Source organism: Trichechus manatus, unplaced genomic scaffold (assembly GCF_000243295.1).
Source record: "Trichechus manatus latirostris isolate Lorelei unplaced genomic scaffold, TriManLat1.0 scaffold00046, whole genome shotgun sequence".
In the NCBI taxonomy this organism is placed as follows: Eukaryota; Metazoa; Chordata; class Mammalia; order Sirenia; family Trichechidae; genus Trichechus; species Trichechus manatus.
This window is the reverse complement of record NW_004443982.1, coordinates 13,014,417-13,033,656: the sequence shown is the minus strand read 5'-3', so window position 1 is coordinate 13,033,656 and position 19,240 is coordinate 13,014,417. Positions and strand designations below refer to the sequence as shown.

Here is a 19,240-nt window from a genome sequence, read left to right as displayed (position 1 = left end):
GCTGCTAAACCAAAAGGTCAGCAGTTTTTTGAATCCACCAGCCGCTCCTTGGAAACCCTATGGGGCAGTTCTACTCTGTTCTGTAGGGTCGCTGTGAGTCAGAACCGATTCGACGGCAACAGGTTTTTACCCATAAATACAGATGTAAGAAGCCTAAACAAAATACCAAATCCAGCAATATATAAAATGATCATAAAGATAATACATCAGGGCTGAATTGGGTTAACCCAAGAATCAATGCAATTCATTGTATTAACAGATTAAAGGAGAATATCACTATAATTTTAATATATACATGGGGTGCGGGGGGGAGAAGCACTTGATAAAATTTAGCATCTGTTCATGCTAAAAGGAAAACTCGCAGCAAACTCTAAGATCAAAATAAGCAAAGATAACTGCTATCACCATTGTTCTGCATTTTTATCCACTGCAGTAAAGGGAAGAAAAAGAAATGTAAAAGAATTGTAAAGGAACAAACAAAATCCTCATCATATGCAGATAATATGATTGTGTATGCAGAAAATCCAAAAAATTCTACAGATAAATTATTGGAATTAATGAATGTTTAGAAGCTTGATGAATACAAAGTCAATATAAGAAAGGAAAGCAAAGAGGAAAAAAGTAGAGAGACTGACCTACCTTTGCAAAAGCAAATACCTGAAAATAAATCTAACAAAAGATGTATACAACCTTTACAGAGAAAAGCATAAAACTTTTTTGAGAGAAATCTAAATAAATGGTATAACAGACATCAGGTTGATAAACTGGAAGACTAAATATTATAAAGATATCAATTATTCTCAAATTGCTGTAAATATTTGATATAACATTTAATAATTCAAATTAAAATCCCCCAACAGTTTTAGGGGTGTGGAAATTGACAACTTGATTCTAAAATATATATGGAAAATACAGAGATAAGTACACCGTTCAAGACACACTTGAAGTGCAGAAAAAGGTAGAAGGACCTATTCTACCAGTTACCAGGACTTACAGGCCAATGAACCAGAATACAGCCTGGAAACAATAATACATATATGGATGCTGGATATATGGAAAAAGCTGTCTGCAATACAGTCTTTTCAGTAATTGTGCTGGGACTACTGACTATTCATATGGAAAGAAATGAAATTGGACTGCTACCTCATAGCAAATCCAAAACCAATTTTAGGTGGATGATAAAATAAATATAGGCGAATATCTTCATGATCTCAGAGTAGGTAAGTATTTCTAAAATGAGGCACAAAAACACTAAGCATAAAAGGAAAGGTTGATGAATTACAAACTTCTGTTAATCAAAAGATACCACTGAAAGAATGAAGAGACAGGCCACTAAGTGGCAATTAGGAAAGAGTAATCAGGAAAAAATCAGGCAATTAGGAAACAGTAGTCAGGAAAAACGACTACACCCATTCCTCACGTATTGACATGGTTAGGTTCCAATGACCAGGACGTTATGCAAAAATCAGCATTATGCAAAAATGGAGGATGACCACATCAGATCACAAAATGGAGGATGACTACATCATTACGTAACTGCCAAATTAATCATCACATAACTGCCAAACCACTATGAATCATGGCCCAGCCAAGCTGACACATAACCTTAACTATCACAGTGAGCATTACTCTTGCCTTGCACCTTGGTGTTCGTTACTGCCAGACGTACATCGTTAATGCGCAAAATGGTCAGATAGCAGATTTTTTTTTACTATTGTCGTAAATCCGAAATGTCAGATAATGAGATAGTTGATAAGTGAGTAGGTGTACACACCAACTGGCAAAAATTTTGACAATCCCAAGTACTAGCAAGGATGTATAGCACAGGTAATAATTTACTACAAGAATACAAAGGAGGTACAGTTAATAAGTACACCAAGGGCTAACAAGAGGCTTAAACTGAGGCAGTCCCAGAAAAACCAGGACTTATGGTCACTTTAGAGAGTCATATGGAGTCCCTGGGTGGTGTAGAAGATTAACATGCTTGGCTGCAAACTGAGAAAGGTTGGAGGTTGGAGTCCACTCGGAGTTGCCTCAGAAGAAAGGCCTGGCAATTTACTTCCAAAAAATCAGCCATCGAAAACCTTATGGAGCATAGTTTTACTCTGATACACCTGGGGTCACCATGAGTTGATTCTGACTCATGGGGGTTGTGTTGGAGATCCCCTACACATAGCTCTTAAAACTAAAATGCAACTAAATATTTTGATATAGTGGTGAAACTAGCCAAGCGAAATGATTAAGTAACTTTTAGAAGTTTATAATGATACAGAAGTTTTCTTCTTTCAATTAGTATTTACTGAAGGTCTACACAGGCATTCAGCTAGGTGCTTTCATATAACCTATCTTATTGAACTCCCTTAAGTATCAAGTTTCTAATGGCTACTAGGACCAAATAGTATTTTCTAACCATTTCCTATTATCTGGCACATAAGTTGGCATTCAATAAATATTTGCTGAATGAATTAATAGTAATTTATGTCATCATACATAAAAACAAAAATTCAAAATAGATCAGCTAAGACTAGCTATAAAATTATGTGCAGATCTTCAAATATATTAAAATGCTAAATTATAGATTTTTATTGCTTGATATGAGACAAGTATATTTTCCCTTAAGTGGTAAGTTTGCTGTTAAGTAGTAATTAGTTCCACTCTATCAGTATAAATGAATGCTACAAATACAGCCTCTAATACAGCCTCTTCTCTAAGCATAAACACCAGACTAAAAAAAAAAAAATTAAATACAAATTTCAAAAAGAGCTTTCAGTCTATTATCTCCTTTACGAGCTTCAAAAAGACAAACTGTTAATATTATTTTAGAAGATAGAAACTATTGTTTTCATGTCAGATATGTTTTAAATCCATACTAATTACTGTAAAATCTCCCTCTGGTATATGTAATCATGTTGTAATAACGTAATTAAAATTCCTTGGCCAGTCAATTTAAAATTCACAGCTTAACTCAAGTACCAGATAATACAAAAGATAAGCCCAAATGTGCCACTTAGAAATAAACATTTAATTTTTGGGGAGGTGACACAACATAACTCTGTCTTCAAAACTGAACCTACGTTTAAAAAAATGTTTCAGCAAATTGCTGCAGACAGGTCCAAATTTAACTATAATCCCAAAGCACAAACAAACACAGGTTTCTACCAAACTACTGTATGTGTGTTGGGGAAAATGATAATGTAATCTCTAAATAGTATTACCCCTACTTTAAAGGTCAATCATATCTTGACCTCCCGCATCAGAACCCACGCCTGTTGAAACTCAATGTCTAGGGGTGGGGCCTGGGTACATGCAAGTCTAACAAGCGCTACACAGGATTTTCCAATGCTAACTTTTGAAATCTACTATTCTAATCTTTTTCAGCTCTGAAATTCTGGTTCTGTGCATTTCTGCATTTAAGTATGCTTTAAACCTGGTGGCACAGTGGTTAAAGCGCTCGGCTGCTGATCGAAAGATTGGCAGTTTGGACCCACCAGCCACTCTATGGGAGAAAGATGTGGCAGTCTGCTTCCATTAAGATTTATAGCCTTGGAAACCCTATGGGGCAGTTCTACTCTGTCCTATAGGGTTGCTATGAGTCGGAATCGACTCAACGGCAATGAGTTTGTTTGTTTGTTTTTTAAAATATATTATCTAGTCCTAAGGATTTTCTAACATAATAAGCAACATGACTGGGCCATATAATTTTATGACTTCAGTTTAGAAAAAAAAGTTTGTTATAGTCTGTGGCAAAGACATACAGGCACCATATTAAGAAACTCACTGATAATCCAAATATATTATTTTCTCTAGCCTTTTCTCCACCAAAATTATCAAAGCTGTTCCAAGCAGCCAACAAACAGCAAAGTTAACTGACCATATTTCATTTGTTTTCCCTTGCCTTGTCTACTCTATCGATGTCATGTCAGAAAACTGTGAAAAGGATCCAAATAACCTATAACTTGAGCAATCAACCCTTGAATACCTGGGGTAAAGACATTTATTGCTAGAAACAAGTAACTAATTCTGGAGTAGCTTAGTTTATTTTAAGGAGCCCTGGTGGGACAGTAGTTAAGGTTAGTGGTTCGAATTCACCAGCTGCTTGCGGAGAAAGATGTGGCAGCCTTGGAAACCCTATGGGGTAGTGCTACTCTGTCCTATAGGGCTGCTAGGAGTCCATGATGGCAACTCGTTTGGTTTTTTGGTTTGGTTAGTTTATACTGCAGCTCTATAAGTAATCTCTTACCTAGCCAGCAGGTGGAGGCATACACAAACTTACTGCTAAGTGTATGGGGTTTGCTGTTTGATTTTCCTCAGGACCATATATCTTAATCAATTTGTTGTTATTGTTGTTTGTTTTAAACCCAGGAGATCAAGAGGAATGCAAAAAAACTGGGCAGGGATCACTGTTAAGGTGACATTATAAAATATAGTGATACAAAGAACAATTTTATAGGTCTATTTGGTTCCTGGAGCTCTGGTGGCACAGTGGTTAAGAGCTCAGGCTGCTAATAAAAAGGCTGGCAGTTCGAAATTACCAGCCACTCCTTAGAAACCCTATGGGCAGTTCTACTCTGTCCTATAGGGTCGTGATGAGTCGGAATCGACTCGACGGCAATGGGTTATTTGGTTCCTGGCCCTTTTCAAAACTAGCTAAATTATTTTAACTGTGAATTTATAATCTACTTCCAGATCCCTATAGCTAATAAACTCTTATAAATTTAGAAATCTGTCACTTAAAATTCATGTTCATTACTCAAATGAGTTGAATACATGTGACCACATAAAAACATAAATACAAACGTTTACGGCAGCTTTATTCATCATTGCCAAAAACTGGAAGCAACCAAGATGTCCTTCAATAGGTGAATGGACAAAACTACAGTACATCCATACAATGGAGTACTATTTAGCAATAAAAAGAAATGAGATATCAAGCTACAAAAAGGTATGGAGGAACCTTAAGTGCATATTGCTAAGTGAAAGAAGCCAGCCTGATGAAGCTATATTGTATAATTCCAACTATATGACATTCTGGAAAAGGTAAAACTATAGAGACAGTAAAAGGATCAGCGGCTGCCAGCTACGGTTCAGCGGGAGAGGAGGAAGATGAATTAGAAGGAGTACAGGGCACTTTTAGGGAAGTGAAACTATTCTGTAAGATAATGTAATGGTGGACATATGACATTATGAACATTTGCCAAAACGCATAGCACTGCACAACACAAAGAGTGAACCCTAATGTAAACTATGGACTTTAGTTAATAATAATGTATCAATATTGGTTCATCAGTTGTAACAAATGGACCACACTAATGCAAGATGTTAATAATAGGAGAAACAGTGCAAGGGGGAGAGGAATGGGAACTCTGTACTTTCTGCACAATTTTTCTGTAAACCTAAAACTGCTCTAAAAAAGTGTCCCAAAAATTAATGTGCAATCAGAGAAAATTGAAAATCAACTCAATATTATATAATACTTAGAAATTATTGTTAATTTTGTTAGGTGTGATGATAGTATTATGGTTATGCTAAAGAAAAGTCCTTATCTGGTAGAAATACAAACAGAAGTATTTATACGTGAAATGATATTGCTGTAGAAATCTCCAAGAAACACACACACACACACACACATACACAGAGAGAGAGAGAGAGAACAGATTGAACAAGAATGGCAAAATACGGATAACCACTGAAGCTCAGTGACAGGTGCACTGGGGTTCACTATACTATTCTCTCTTTATCTGAAAATTTCCAAAACAAAATATTTAAAAAATTCAAATTATAAAAACCATGTTCTAGTGATTTCGGTTAACGTTAGGATTAAGTCACTAGTAAATATCTACCTTTAATGAGGTCTCACCTCAATATACAGCCATTGATGGATTATATTACAATCACAAATGACTCATATAAAATTAGCTATATAAAATCCCATATAGATTGCTTCAAAATCAAGGAACTAAAACTACCCTGTTAAATCCACTGGAAACAACGTCTCATACTTGAAGAGCACTTCACCATGTACAAAGTGAATGCACATACAGCTTCTCATCTAGTTCTCATCACCTTATGAAGACTTTAAAGGTAAGAAAACTGAGGCTCAGAGAAATTAAAAGATTTGGCTAAAGTTACATAATTAGTAAAAATGACAGAGCTAGGATACTAACCCAGGCTATAAGACACCAAAAACTGTCTACTACACTATTGCTTAGACCCTTTTGAAACAAAATAGCAGATGCTGAAATTTAGACAAACTTTTAAATCTTGTTGCTTACTTTATAGTATATGATAAAACCTGTTTTTTTTGCCCCAGTGAATAAAAATATGGACAGAAACATATTTCTTGAATAAAGAATAAAAGTAAGCCAGAAGAAATGTATAATATCTTAAAATTGGAAGGGACGTCAGAGGTCCTCTAGTCCAAAATAAAGCTTTATCTTTAAGCCCCTTGGATGGATCCAGCTTCAGCCTGAGCATTTCTAGTGAGGAATTGCATACTCTGAAAGAAAGCCCACTTCATTCATGGGTAAGTCTAATCATTAAAGAGGTCTTTCTTACTTGGAGGTGAAATCTGCCTCTCTATGCCCGCCACTTGTTTATTCCAGTTACAGCCCCTGATGCTACACTGAATAAGCACAACCCTCTTCCACATGATGATCTTTCAAGTAACTGATATCTCTGATATTCTTCTTATGGGCTTCTGCTGTGGGGACTCTTAGCAGAATAAGAAAACCAATAGATTCATGGGTAACTAAAGCCTCCCAATCTCTTCAATACCTCTTCTATGCTTGTGGTCTTCAAAACTGGGATTTGAGTAGTTCTGGAAGTACCCAAAGTCCTTTCAGAGGACACATAAACTAGGACATTTTTAAGACAATCAGTTTCCATGCCTTCAATTGCTGTAATTTGATCTGTCTGAAAAATAGTTTGTGGTATTCCAGCTTTCCTTTATGCCTCCACTCATACAATCTCCCTTCTCAAAAGAAAAAGACAAACTGCTCACCCATCCTAAAAAGCCTACATGGCCTCAAAGAGACAAATGCTCCTAAGGGAGGGGCCCTTGAGAGCAAAACAAAGAGCGTTTCAGAAAGAAAGGAGGGTGTTCCCTTGGGGTGCTCCATTGTTTCATCCAGACAATATATTCATGGCAAAGCCTTATTTAGTTGAGAATTAGAAATCAATAGTAAGATGACTGTCACAGGGATGCCTATTAATACTTTAATTTTATTTGAAAAACAAAGAGTTTTTTTTTTTTTTTCCTGACAGAAAGTGTCTGCTTTGGCTGATTGGCTTGACAATGAGGATTGGCTCTGACATTTAGGTCACACAGCAGACTTTTTCCATAAATTGAATGAGACAAATGTGTAGCTCTACAGTTTTGAAGAAAATATATTTTCAAGATGGATACAATATAAAAAAATTACATCCTCACAATAAAAGTTTTTAAATCATCAAGTTAACAATATGTGAGTGGGTACATAGTTTTTCAAAATTCTTTTAACAGGTTTGCTAGCAAAAAATTTGTAAGGCCATGATTCTATGACAGAATTTCCAGGCTCTTTCCCACTGGAAACATTTCAGTGTCCCGCTTACTATGAACACTCTAGAGAGGCAAGCAGTATACAATACAGTGGGGGCAGCGTTTTGTTCTGAATACTACATACTTCTAATTAAGGTAGACTAAGGTTCCATTTGGAGGAGCCCTGGTAGTGGAATGGTGAAGCACTCGGCTGCTAACCAAAAAGTTGGTGGTTCAAAACCACCAGCCACTCTATAGGAGAAGGGACCTGGTGATCTGCTCCCGTAAAGATTACGGCTAAGAAAACCCTATGGGGTAGTTCTACTCTGTCACACATGGCATCACTATGAGTCTGAATCAACTCGACGGCACCCAACACCAACAACAAGGTTCTACTCAGGGCTTTTAAAGCTGTTGCACACAAGTAACCAACATGTTTACATCTTTTTCACATAAGTAGTCACAACTAAGTCACATTGATCTTGCACTCATATTTTTGAACCTGAATGAAGGAGTTTATGTTAACTGATCTTAAATTTCACCTTCTCTGTTTCTGCTCCTTTGTTGCAAACTTGTAAAATATTTTTGAATATTGATCTAGATAGCCAATGTATTAGCTAGCCCTCTGTGGGAGGCAGCTTCTGAAATGGCTTCCAATGAATCCTGGCACCTATTATGTACGCCCTTGTGTAATCCCCTCCCCTTGCCTGTGGATCTAGTGAATTTGTTTCTAATGAATAGGATACAGCAGAAGTGATGGTGCAGGATTTCTGAGCTTAGGTTACAAGACTCTGACTTCTGTCTTGCTTGCACTTTCTTGTGCCCTCTTGCTCGCTTCCTCTGATGAAGCCAGCTGCCATGTTGTGAGCTGCTCTATGGAGAGGCTCATGTGACAAGAAACCAAGGGAGGGCTCAGTCCAACAGTGAGGAACTGAGGCCCCTCACTCCAGTAGCCTGTGAGGAACCCAAGCCTGCCAATAGCTATGTGAGTGTATTTGGAAGCAGATCCACTCCCAGTTGAGCCTTAAAATGACTTCAGCCTTGTCTAATACCTTGATTGCAACCTTGTGAGAGACCCGTAGCCAGAGAACCTACCTAAGCTGGGCCCACATTCCTGACGCAAAGACACAGATAATAAATATGTGTTGCTTTAAGCCACCAAGTTTTGGGGCAATTTTTAATGAAGCAATAGATAACAAATACACCTTTCACCCTTGTGTCTTTTGAACATTTACTTTTCTTTCTTTTTTCTAATCAAAGTCACTGATTAAAATTTTGAATAGGATTAAAGACAAAACCTTGAAGGATGCTGTCCCATAAAGGTTTATACAATCTCTTTGGACACAATCACTCAACCAGTTATGAAACTATCCTTAGCTCACATTTTTCCATCTTACTGTGAGAAACATGTCAAATGGCTTGTTGAAATCAAGATATACTATATCTATAGAATATCCTTCATCTGCTAATGTGGTGATAATACCAAATGAGGAAGGTAAGTTGTCATTACTTGTTTTTAATTGCTAGAGAGGCTTGCTATAGGGTTGCTATGAGTTGGAATTGACAGCAACGGGTAGAAAGGCTTGCTACATGGATGCCTCTACCCTGACCCCACTCCTCTTCACTAAAACGTCTATGGTTAGAATTTTTATTTTGGGGTCTCCTATTCATCCAAACTGAACTTCCTTCTGGAGGCTCTTCTCTGAAGTATGCTGAACATGTGAGTGTAGCTGAATATATGCCCAACTTTTGCTTCCTTTTTTATTTTAGGTCTTTCTAAACAGATGAGTTCTCAACTATTGTTAAATTTTAACAGAAAAGTGTTAGCATTATCCAAAACCAACATTGCTTAAATCTTTAACCCTTAGCAAAATAAAATGCACACTCACAATTCAAAAACCATGTAAAGCATTCCATCTGAGCTATATGTCTCCAATAACTCTACAATGTGTGGATGTTTCAGCATATGACAGATACTGGCTTCCCGCTTTAGATCTGCAAAACAAACATATAACATACTTCATTAGGTAAGAACAAAAGACAATCTGAGTGAATGATGAATCAATGGATGTGATCTATGGTAACATGAAGACTTCTCTAACTAAAGAGGTGAAATCCCCCATTTAACCTAAGCTTAACTCTCTACCCATTAAAACATTCAACAATATAACTTTTCATATTTTTGCCAGTTTAAATGTATACTACATTATAGCCAGCTTTTATTAATAAGAAATGCAAATAGCACAAATAAATACTTTCCCCAAACTCTTGTAATCAAATCTCAACCTCCAAATTTGTAGGTATTCCTTGATCTGCTAATTAGTAACTCAATTTGCTGTTTTGAATTGTACCCCCTTTCTTAGTTCTGCCTAAATCTGATAAGAATATGTTGTCTATTCTTAGCCTAAAATCTAGCATTTATAGACATATCAGGGAAGTTTATGGAATAGGGGACAAAAAATAGTATAGTTTAAACAGAAAAGGTACTACTCTTAGACTCACAGTCAAATTTTTTTTTACATCATCTATAAAATGTGTTGGATAATCCAGGATTCTACCATCCTCACAGTGTTATTTATTCTGAGGAACAAATTCAGATAATGTATGTAGGACTACCATGGAAGCTATACAATACTATTTGGGAAACAAAATTGTTAATATCATCATCACCACCATTACACTAAAACAATTTGGGAATCACTGAGCATGGGCATCACTTGACATGTCTACATGAAATAAGATAATTAAACCTGTCCAGTGTGATAACGTTAGGGTTTCACTCTGCTGGATGAACAAAATCCAATGTGATATTTTATATTTGGAAGTAGAAGGGAGACAGGTAAGGAAGAATGAAGGCTAAGGATGTACTGCACAAAGCAAAATACACAAATTATCTCCTCTCTGAATTTATTAATTCAACTTAATCTCGTCAACAAGAACAATGGCTGCAGATGAAACCTTAGAAGACTTACATAACGGTAGAATGAGGAAAAGAAGTAAATTAGACAAGAGAAGCCATTAGAAAAGGAAGAATCAATAGTACAATATTAGGAAAATCTAAGGAATAGAGGGAATTATGGTCATAGTAGTTAGGGAAGGCTGAAAACTGGGAAAAGGCTAGAGGATTCAGCCAGAAAAGATCATTAGCATCCTGGACAAGATCAGGTTCTGTAGAGAGGTCAGGGTTAAAGTCAGTCTGGAGGACATAATTATATAATAATTAAAATTTATCATGCTTCACACTGGACTAAGTACTTCATACAGACGTGGTCATTTCAAGTAGTAACAACCTGTGAAGTAGGTATTTTACAGATGAGGAAACTGAATTTTACAAACTTGGCTCAAGATGACATAGCTACTACAAGAGGTAGGTTTTGAGTCCTGGCTTGACCAACTCCAAAAGTCAGCAGTCCTTCCATATGCCAGGCCAGCTGGTTTTAGACATGGTCATATTTGGGAAATCCAGCAGTAGGGAAGGAATAACAGGGTCAAAGAAGGTTTTGTTTGTTTTTGCTACTGCTTCAAAAGAAGCATTCCGTGTGTTTTTAAGTGACAGTGATGAAAAGCCCAAAGGATCTAGAGTCAGAAAACTTGGTGTCAGTCCTGCCTCTGTCATGGCTACTTACCAGCCAACTGTTAACAACAACAGATGCCTTTACCTTTCCAAGTGTCAGTTTCCTTACAGCAAGTGAACTAGGGATGGTGATAGGTAATGCAACACCTGCACAGTCGACTAAATCTACTTCCAAGGGCAGCGGTGATTCAAATAAGAACATGGATGGGAAAGGACTGTGTAGAATGCAGCGTGGGGGGTGGGAGTGGCTCAGTGTTCAATCTAGAGGAAGAGATCAGAGACACATGAAGGACGGCCTCCGTGTCCAAAAGTAGTTGAAAAGCTCCCGCAGGAGAGGACAGGCTAGGTGTGAAGCAGCTATGAGTTTTGTGCTAGGAAGGTAGAACTATGTATGAGTAAGGCTTTTGACACAAGCTGAGGGGTCAGGCTGAAGTCAAACAACATAAATCAGACACCTGCACAGTTTTTTTTCTCTTCAAGAATGCTCTGCCTCCTGATTCTAAGAAAAGCTTAGGAGTTTTGGTACTCATTTTTATGTTTATCACTAGCTTCTCATTTCACAAGAAGCTGTGGTTTTTGTTTTTTTTTAATACTTTCTGTTCTCACTTTAGTTTCTCTCTTTCCATTTCTTTCTATTCTGACAAAGAATCTGACTTTAACTCAATGTTCTGACATTGGAGTCATAAAGGAAAAAGAGATTCAGTATTTGCCACAATGAAAACTGGTCTTTTCTCCTGTTTTCAGTTTATTTTTTATTCTGCCCCTCGAGCCCTCTCAGCAACACTATGGAAAAATGCCTACTGATATGTTTGCATAAAGATTACAGCCAAAAAAACCCTATAGAGCAGTTCTACTCTGTAACATACAGGGTCACCATGAGTCAATCGACTCAACAGCAGCGGGTTTGATTTTGGTTTTTCATGTAACTACAGTGTGTTTCTCTCCCCACACGCATCATTTGCCATGTGACATGTTTGTTATTCTGAAAGCTTGTAAATAGAAACACATGTTCTAAAGTGCCTTGCATCTGAGCCACACATTTTGCTCCTTATCACTCCTCAAAATAAAGGCAGAATTGCTGGGGGCCCTGGCTTCAAAGATTAAAGCAATTTAAATGTCACTGGACCTGTCATTTCAAGGACTAAAATCAGACCAACGATAAAAATATATTTGAAATTATAAGGGCAATGATACAGAAGATGGCTTACATCTAGGATAATTGTGGTACCATTCTCCATAATTCAAGTATCAATTAAATAAACTGAAACCAAATCAACCCGTTGCCGTCAAGTTGATCCTGACTCATAGCGATCCTACAGGACAGAGTGGAACTGCCCCACAGGGTTTTCTTGGATGTGATCTTTACAGAAGCAGACTGCTACATCTTTCTTCCTCAGAGTGGCTAATGGGTTCAAACTGCCGACCTTTCTGTCAGCAGCCCAGAGCTTTAATTGTTGTGACATTAGAGCTCCTTCATGCCTGTTGTGTATATACAAGTGTAATATTACAATGGATGTATGTACCTATGAGAAATTAAGATTCTTTGTTTAGCTATCTACAAAAGTTGTTGATACTGCTTTTGTGATGATAGATAAAGCAGAGTTTGTAAAATATCTTAAGTTTAAAACAAAATGATTAGAAAGGTAGTTGCCAAAACTCTAGAACATCACACGGGTTGAATCTAAACAGGTATATTAAAAAGTTCAATTAGTAAATCACAATTTAAAAAAATACAAGCATATCATATATACGTTCTAACTAAAGATTCCAAAGATATTAAACTCAAAATGTTTGTTTTTAGATGTGACTGTGAATTAAAGATACATGTATTAAGTGCTACTAATTCCATGCAGATATAGTTCAACCATTTCAGGAGGTAACATATGATCAGTAACCGATGGTACTGAAGGAAGAAATCCAAGCTGCACTGACTGAAGGTACTGGCGAAAAACAAGACTCCAGGAATTGACAGAATACCAATTGAGATGTTTCAACAAACGGATGCAGTGCTGGCTGGAAGGGCTCACTCGTCTATGCCAAGGAATTTGGAAGACAGCTACCTGGTCAACTGGCTGGAAGAGATCCATATTTATGCCCATTCCCAAGAAAGGTGATCCAAACGAACGTGGAAATTATTGAACAATATCATTAATATCACATGCCAGCAAAATTTTGCTGAAGATCATTCAAAAGCGGCTGCAGCAGTATATCGACAGAGAACTGCCAGAAATTCAAACCGGATTTAGAAAAGGATGTGGAACCAGGGATATCATTGCTGATGTCAGATGGATCCTGGCTGAAAGCAGAGAATACCAGAAAAATGTTTACCTGTGTTTTACTGACTATGCTAAGGCATTCGACTGTGTGGATCATAACAAATTAGGGATAACATTGCAAAGAATGGCAATTCTGGAACACTTAATTGTGCTCATAAGGAATCTGTACATGGATCAAAAGGCAGTCGTTCGAACACAGCAAGCGGATACTGTGTGGTTTAAAGTCAGGAAAGGTGTGCATCAGGGTTGTATCCTTTAACCATACCTATTCAATCTGTATGCTGAGCAAATAATCCAAAAAGCTGGACTATATAAAGAAGAATGCGGCATCAGGATTGGAGGAAGACTCATTAACAACCTGCATTATAAAGATGACGCAACCTTGCTTGCTGAAAGTGAAGAGGACTTCAAGCACTTACTGATGAAGATCAAAGACCACAGCCTTCAGTATGGATTACATGTCAACATACAGAAAACAAAAATCATCACAACTGGACCAATAAGCAACACCATGATAAATGGAGAAAAGACTGAAGTTGTCAAGGATTTCATTTTACTTGGATCCACAATCAACGCCCATGGAAGCAGCAGTCAAGAAATCAAAAGATGCATTGCATTGGGCAAATCTGCTCCAAAAGACCTCTTTCAAGTGTTGAAAAGCAAAGATGTCACCTTGAGGACTAAGGTGTGCCTGACCCAAGCCATGGTGTTTTCAATCGCCTCATATGCACGCAAAAGCTGGACGATGAATAAGGAAGACCGAAGAAGAATTGATGCCTTTGAATTGTGGTGTTGGCAAAAATATTGAATGTACTGTGGACTGCCAAAAGAATGAACAAATAAGTCTTGGAAGAAGTACAACCAGAATGCTCCTTAGAAGCATTCTACGTCTCACATACTTTGGACATGTTATCAGGAGGGATCAGTCCCTGGAGAAGGACATCATACTTGGAGAAGTAGTGGGTCAGTGAAAAAGAGGAAGACACTCAATGAGATGGATCAGTATAGTGGCTGCAACAATGGGCTCAAACATATCAGCAATTGTGAGGATGGCGCAGGACCAGGCAGTGTTTCATTCTGTTGTGCACAGGGTCGCTATGAGTCGGAACCAACTCGACGGCACCCAACTCGACAGCACCTAACAACAACAACAACATAGCACACTGTCTTAGTCATCCAGTGCTGCTATAACAGAGATACCACAAGTGAATGGCTTTAACAAAGAGAAATTTATTCAGCCACAGTCTAGTAGGCTACAAGTCCAAATTCAGGGCATCAGCTCCAGGGAAAGGCCTTCTCTCTCTGTTGGCTCTGGAGGAAGGTCCTTGTCATCAGTCTTCCCTTGGTCGGGGAGTGCCTCAGCACAGGAACTTCAGGTCCAAAGGACCTGCTCTGCTCCTGGCAGTGCTTTCTTGGTGGTATGAGGTTCCCGTGTGTCTCTGCTGGCTTCTCTTTTATATCTCGAAACAGACTGGCTTAAGACACTATCCAATCTTGTATACCTCATCAGTATAACTGTCACTAATCCATCTTATTAGATCATAGTGATTGAATTTACAACACATAAGGAAATCACATCAGATTACAAAATGGTACACATTTATATAATACTGGGAATCATGACCCAGCCAAGTTGACAGATATTTTTGCGGGACACAATTCAACCCATGACACACACTAAAAGTAGTATTCACCTACAAATCAATTTATGAGACAGATTAGAAAGGAATTTGAAAGTAGGTGATAACATGAGTTGAAGTAGTGATTATCTGGCTGCTTACAGATATTAGCACAGCACATTCCTTAATGACCTGATCCAGAATTAATATCCCTGTTTTTAAGTGCTGCTCCCCTGGGTGGTACAAATGGTTTGTGCTCGACTACTAATCTAAAGGTTGGCACTTTGAATCTGCCCAGTGGTGCCATGAAAGAAAGTCCTGGCAATCTGCTTCTACAAAGATTAAACCAAAAAACCAACTGCCATCGAGTTCATTCTGACTCATGGTGACCCCATGCGTGCAGAGTAGAATTGCACGCTATAGGGTTTTCAAGGTTGTGACCTTTCAGAAGCAGATCACCAGCCCTTTCTTCTGAGGCACCTCCGGGTAGGTTCAAACCACCAACCTTTGAGGTCAAGTGCTTAACCATTTGTGCCACCCAGGAACTCCTGTTTGTTTTTTTGTCTACAGACTAATAACTGGTAATGCTCTCCACTCTCCCTTTTGCTTTTAACTTATTTTTTATTGTGCTTTAGATGACGGTTCACAGAGCAAATTAGTTTCTCATTAAACAATACACATTGTTTTGTGACATTGGTTGCCAACCCCACGACGTGTCAACACTCTCCCCTTCTTGACCTTGGGTTCCCCATTCCCAGCTTTCCTGTCTCCTCCTGCCTTCTCATCCTTGCCCCTGGGCTGGTGTGTCCATTTAGTCTCGTTTTGTTTTATGAGCCTGTCTAATCTTTGGCTGTAAGGGTGAACTTCAGGAGTGACTTCATCACTGAGCTAAAAGGGTGTCCACAGGCCATACTCTTGGGGTTTCTCCAGTCTCTATCAGACCAGTAAGTCTGGTCACTTTTTGTGAGTTAGAATTCTGTTCTACATTTTTCTCCAGCTCTGTCTGGGACCCTCTATTGTGATTCCTGTCAGAGCAGTCAGTGGTGGTAGCCAGGCACCATCTAGTTGTGCTGGACTCAGTCTGGTGGAGGATGTGGTAGTTCTGGTCCATTAGTCCTCTGGACTAATATTTCCCTTGTGTCTTTGGTTTTCTTCATTCTCCCTTGTTCCAGACGGGGTGGGACCAGTGGAGTATCTTAGATGGCCACTCACAAGCTTTTCAGACCCCAGACACTACTCACTAAAGTAGGATGTAGAACATTTTCTTTATAAACTATGTTATGCCAGTTGAGCTACATGTCCCCTGAGACCATGGTCCCCAACCCTCAGCCCAGTAATTCGGTCCCTCAGGGATTTTGGATGTGTCTGTGAAGCTTCCATGACCTTGCCTTGGTCACGTTGTTATTGTTAGTTGCCATAGTAGCCACATTAAAAAAGAAACAGGCAAAATTTATTTTAATAATACATTTTATTCAATCCAATATATCTAAAATATAATCAATATCAAAAATATTTTTTATTGTTATAAAATATATATAACATGTTAATTCAACAATTTTTACTTGTATAATTCAACGACATTGATATGTTCATCATCTTATAAAACTATTACCACTATTATTTTCCAAACTGTTCTACCACCATTAACAAAAACTAGTGCCCTCTAAGCAATGATTCCCCCCTTTCCCCTCCCTCCCACCCCTGGTAACCACTAATAAGCTTTGATCTCTATACATTTGCCTATTTCATATAAGTGGGATTATACAGTATTTGTTCTTTTGTAACTGACTTATTTCACTCAGCATCCATGTTGTAGCATGAATCAGGACTTCATTTTCCTCTATGGTTGAGTAATATTCCATTGTATGTATATACCATATTTTGTTTATCCATTCATTTGTTGATAGACACTTTGGCTGTTTCCACCTTTTGGCTATTGTAAAAAGTGCTGCAATGAACACTGGTGTACAGGTTTCTGTTTGTGTTTCTGCTTTCACTTCCTCTGGGTATATACCTAGGATTGACTGGGATTGCTGGGTCATATGGTAGTTTTTTATTCAACTGTTTTTTTAATTGAAATATTTTATTGTGTTTTCGGTGAAAGTTTACACAGCCCATTAGGCTCCCATTTAACAATTCTGACACAATTTGTTCATTGACGTTGGTTACCTTTTTCACAGTGTGTCAACTTTCTCATTATTTTCATTCTGGTTGTTCCATTTCCAGTAATCTAGTTTCCCTGCCCCCTTGCCTCCTCATCTTTGCTTTTAATGTTGACCGTTTAGTCTCATACAGATGATTTTTTAAAAGGAGCACAGTACTCATGGATGATATTGTTTATTTTATGAGCCAATCTGTTATTTAGCTAAAAAGATGACCTTGTGGAATAGTTTTGGTTCAAAGTTTAAAGAGTATCTCAGGGAAATAGTCTTGGAGAGTCCTCCAGTCTCAACCAGCCCAGTAAGTCTGGACTTACTAAGAATTTGAGTTCTGTTCCATGTTTTGCTCCCATTGTATCAGGATTCATCTACTGTGTTACTGATCATAAGGATCAGTAGTGGTAGTCGGGCACCATCAAGTTCTTTTGGTCTCAGGGTAGATGAGGTCGTGGTTCATGTAAACTATTAGTCCTGTGGACTACTTTCTTCTCTGAGTCTAGCTTTCCTTCTTTCTCTTTTACCAGACACGTAGAGACCAACAGTTGTATCTTAGATGGCCACTCGAAAGCTTTTAAGACACTAGATGCTACTCACAAAGCTAGGATGCAGAATTTAAACTCTGTTGTTGCTATGTGCCATCAAGTCAGTTCTGACTCATAGCAACCCTATGTACAACAGAATGAAACACTGCCCTGTCCTTTACCATCCTCACAATCGTTGATATGTTTGAGCCCACTGTTGCAGCCACTATGCTAATCCATCTCATTGAGTGTCTTCCTCTTTTTCACTGACCCTCTACTTCTCCAAGTATGATGTCCTTCTCCAGGGACTGGTCCCTCCTGATAACATGTCCAAAGTACGGGAGACAAAATCTCGCCATACTCATTTCTAAGAAGCATTCTGGCTGTACATCTTCCAAGATAGATTTGTTTGTTTTTCCGGCAGTCCATGGTATATTCAAAATTCTTCACTAACACCAGAAATCAAAGGCGTCATTCTTCTTTCGTCTTCCTTATTCATTGTTCAGCTTCCACATGCATATGAGGCAACTGAAAATACCATGACTTGGGTCACGTGCACCTTAGCCCTCGAGGTGACATATTTGCTTTTCAACATTTTAAAGAGGTCTTTTGCAGCAGATTTGCTCAATGCAATATGTCGTTTGATTTCTTGACTGCTGCTTCATACGGCGTTGTGAATCCAAAAAAATGAAATCCATGACAACTTCAATATTATCTCCGCTTATCATGAAGTTGCTTATTGGTCCAGTTGTGAGGATTTTTGTTTTCTTAATGTTGAGGTGTAATCCATACTGAAGGCTGTGATCTTTGATATTCATCAGTAAGTGTTTGAGGTCCTCTTCACTTTCAGCAAGCACGGCTATGTCATCTGCATACTGCAGGTTGTTAATAAGTCTTCCTCTAATCCCGATGTGGCATTCTTCTTCATATAGTCCAGCTTCTCAGAGTATTTGCTCAGCATACAGACTGAATAAGTATGGTGAAAGGATACAAGCCTGATGCACACCTTTCCTAATTTTAAACTATGCAGTATCCCCTTGTTCTGTTTGAAGGGCTGCCTCTTGGTCTATGTACAGGTTCTTCATGAGCACAATTAAGTGTTCTAGAATTCCCATTCTTTGCAATGTTATCCATAATTTGTTATGATCCACATAGTCGAATGCCTTTGCACAATCCATAAAGCACAGGTAAACATCTTTCTGGTATTCTCTGCTTTAAGTCAAGATCCATCTCACATCAGCTATGATATCCCTTGTTCCACGTCCTCTTCTGAATCTGGCTTGAATTTCTGGCAGTTCCCTGTTGATGTACTGCTATAACCACTTTTGAATTATCTTAAGCAGAATTTTACTGTGATATTAATGATATTCTTCAAAAGGTTCTGCATTCCACTGGATCACCGTTCTTTGGAATGGGCACAAATATGGATCTCTTCCCGTTAGTTGGTGTGGGGATATATGCCATTTAAACATGGCTGCACTATTGACAACTGCAGCCCCCACAGGCCTCTATGCTGCACAGCATGTTGAGACTTGTCTCCAACATGTCGAGACTTGTCCGGATGTGTTTTCCCAA

At 38.3% G+C, this 19,240-nt stretch overlaps 1 protein-coding gene across 4 annotated transcripts in view; it reads right to left on the bottom strand.

Moving 5' to 3' along the window:
* CASK (calcium/calmodulin dependent serine protein kinase) overlaps positions 1–19,240 on the bottom strand; it is a 419,299-nt gene that overhangs the window by 226,167 nt on the left and 173,892 nt on the right. For all 4 annotated transcript variants that reach the window (XM_004376921.1, XM_012555680.2, XM_023731908.1 and 1 more), the window contains exon 3: positions 9,406–9,511. In XM_004376921.1, coding sequence (XP_004376978.1) covers positions 9,406–9,511 — 106 coding nt within the window. The remainder of the gene's footprint in view (positions 1–9,405; positions 9,512–19,240) is intronic.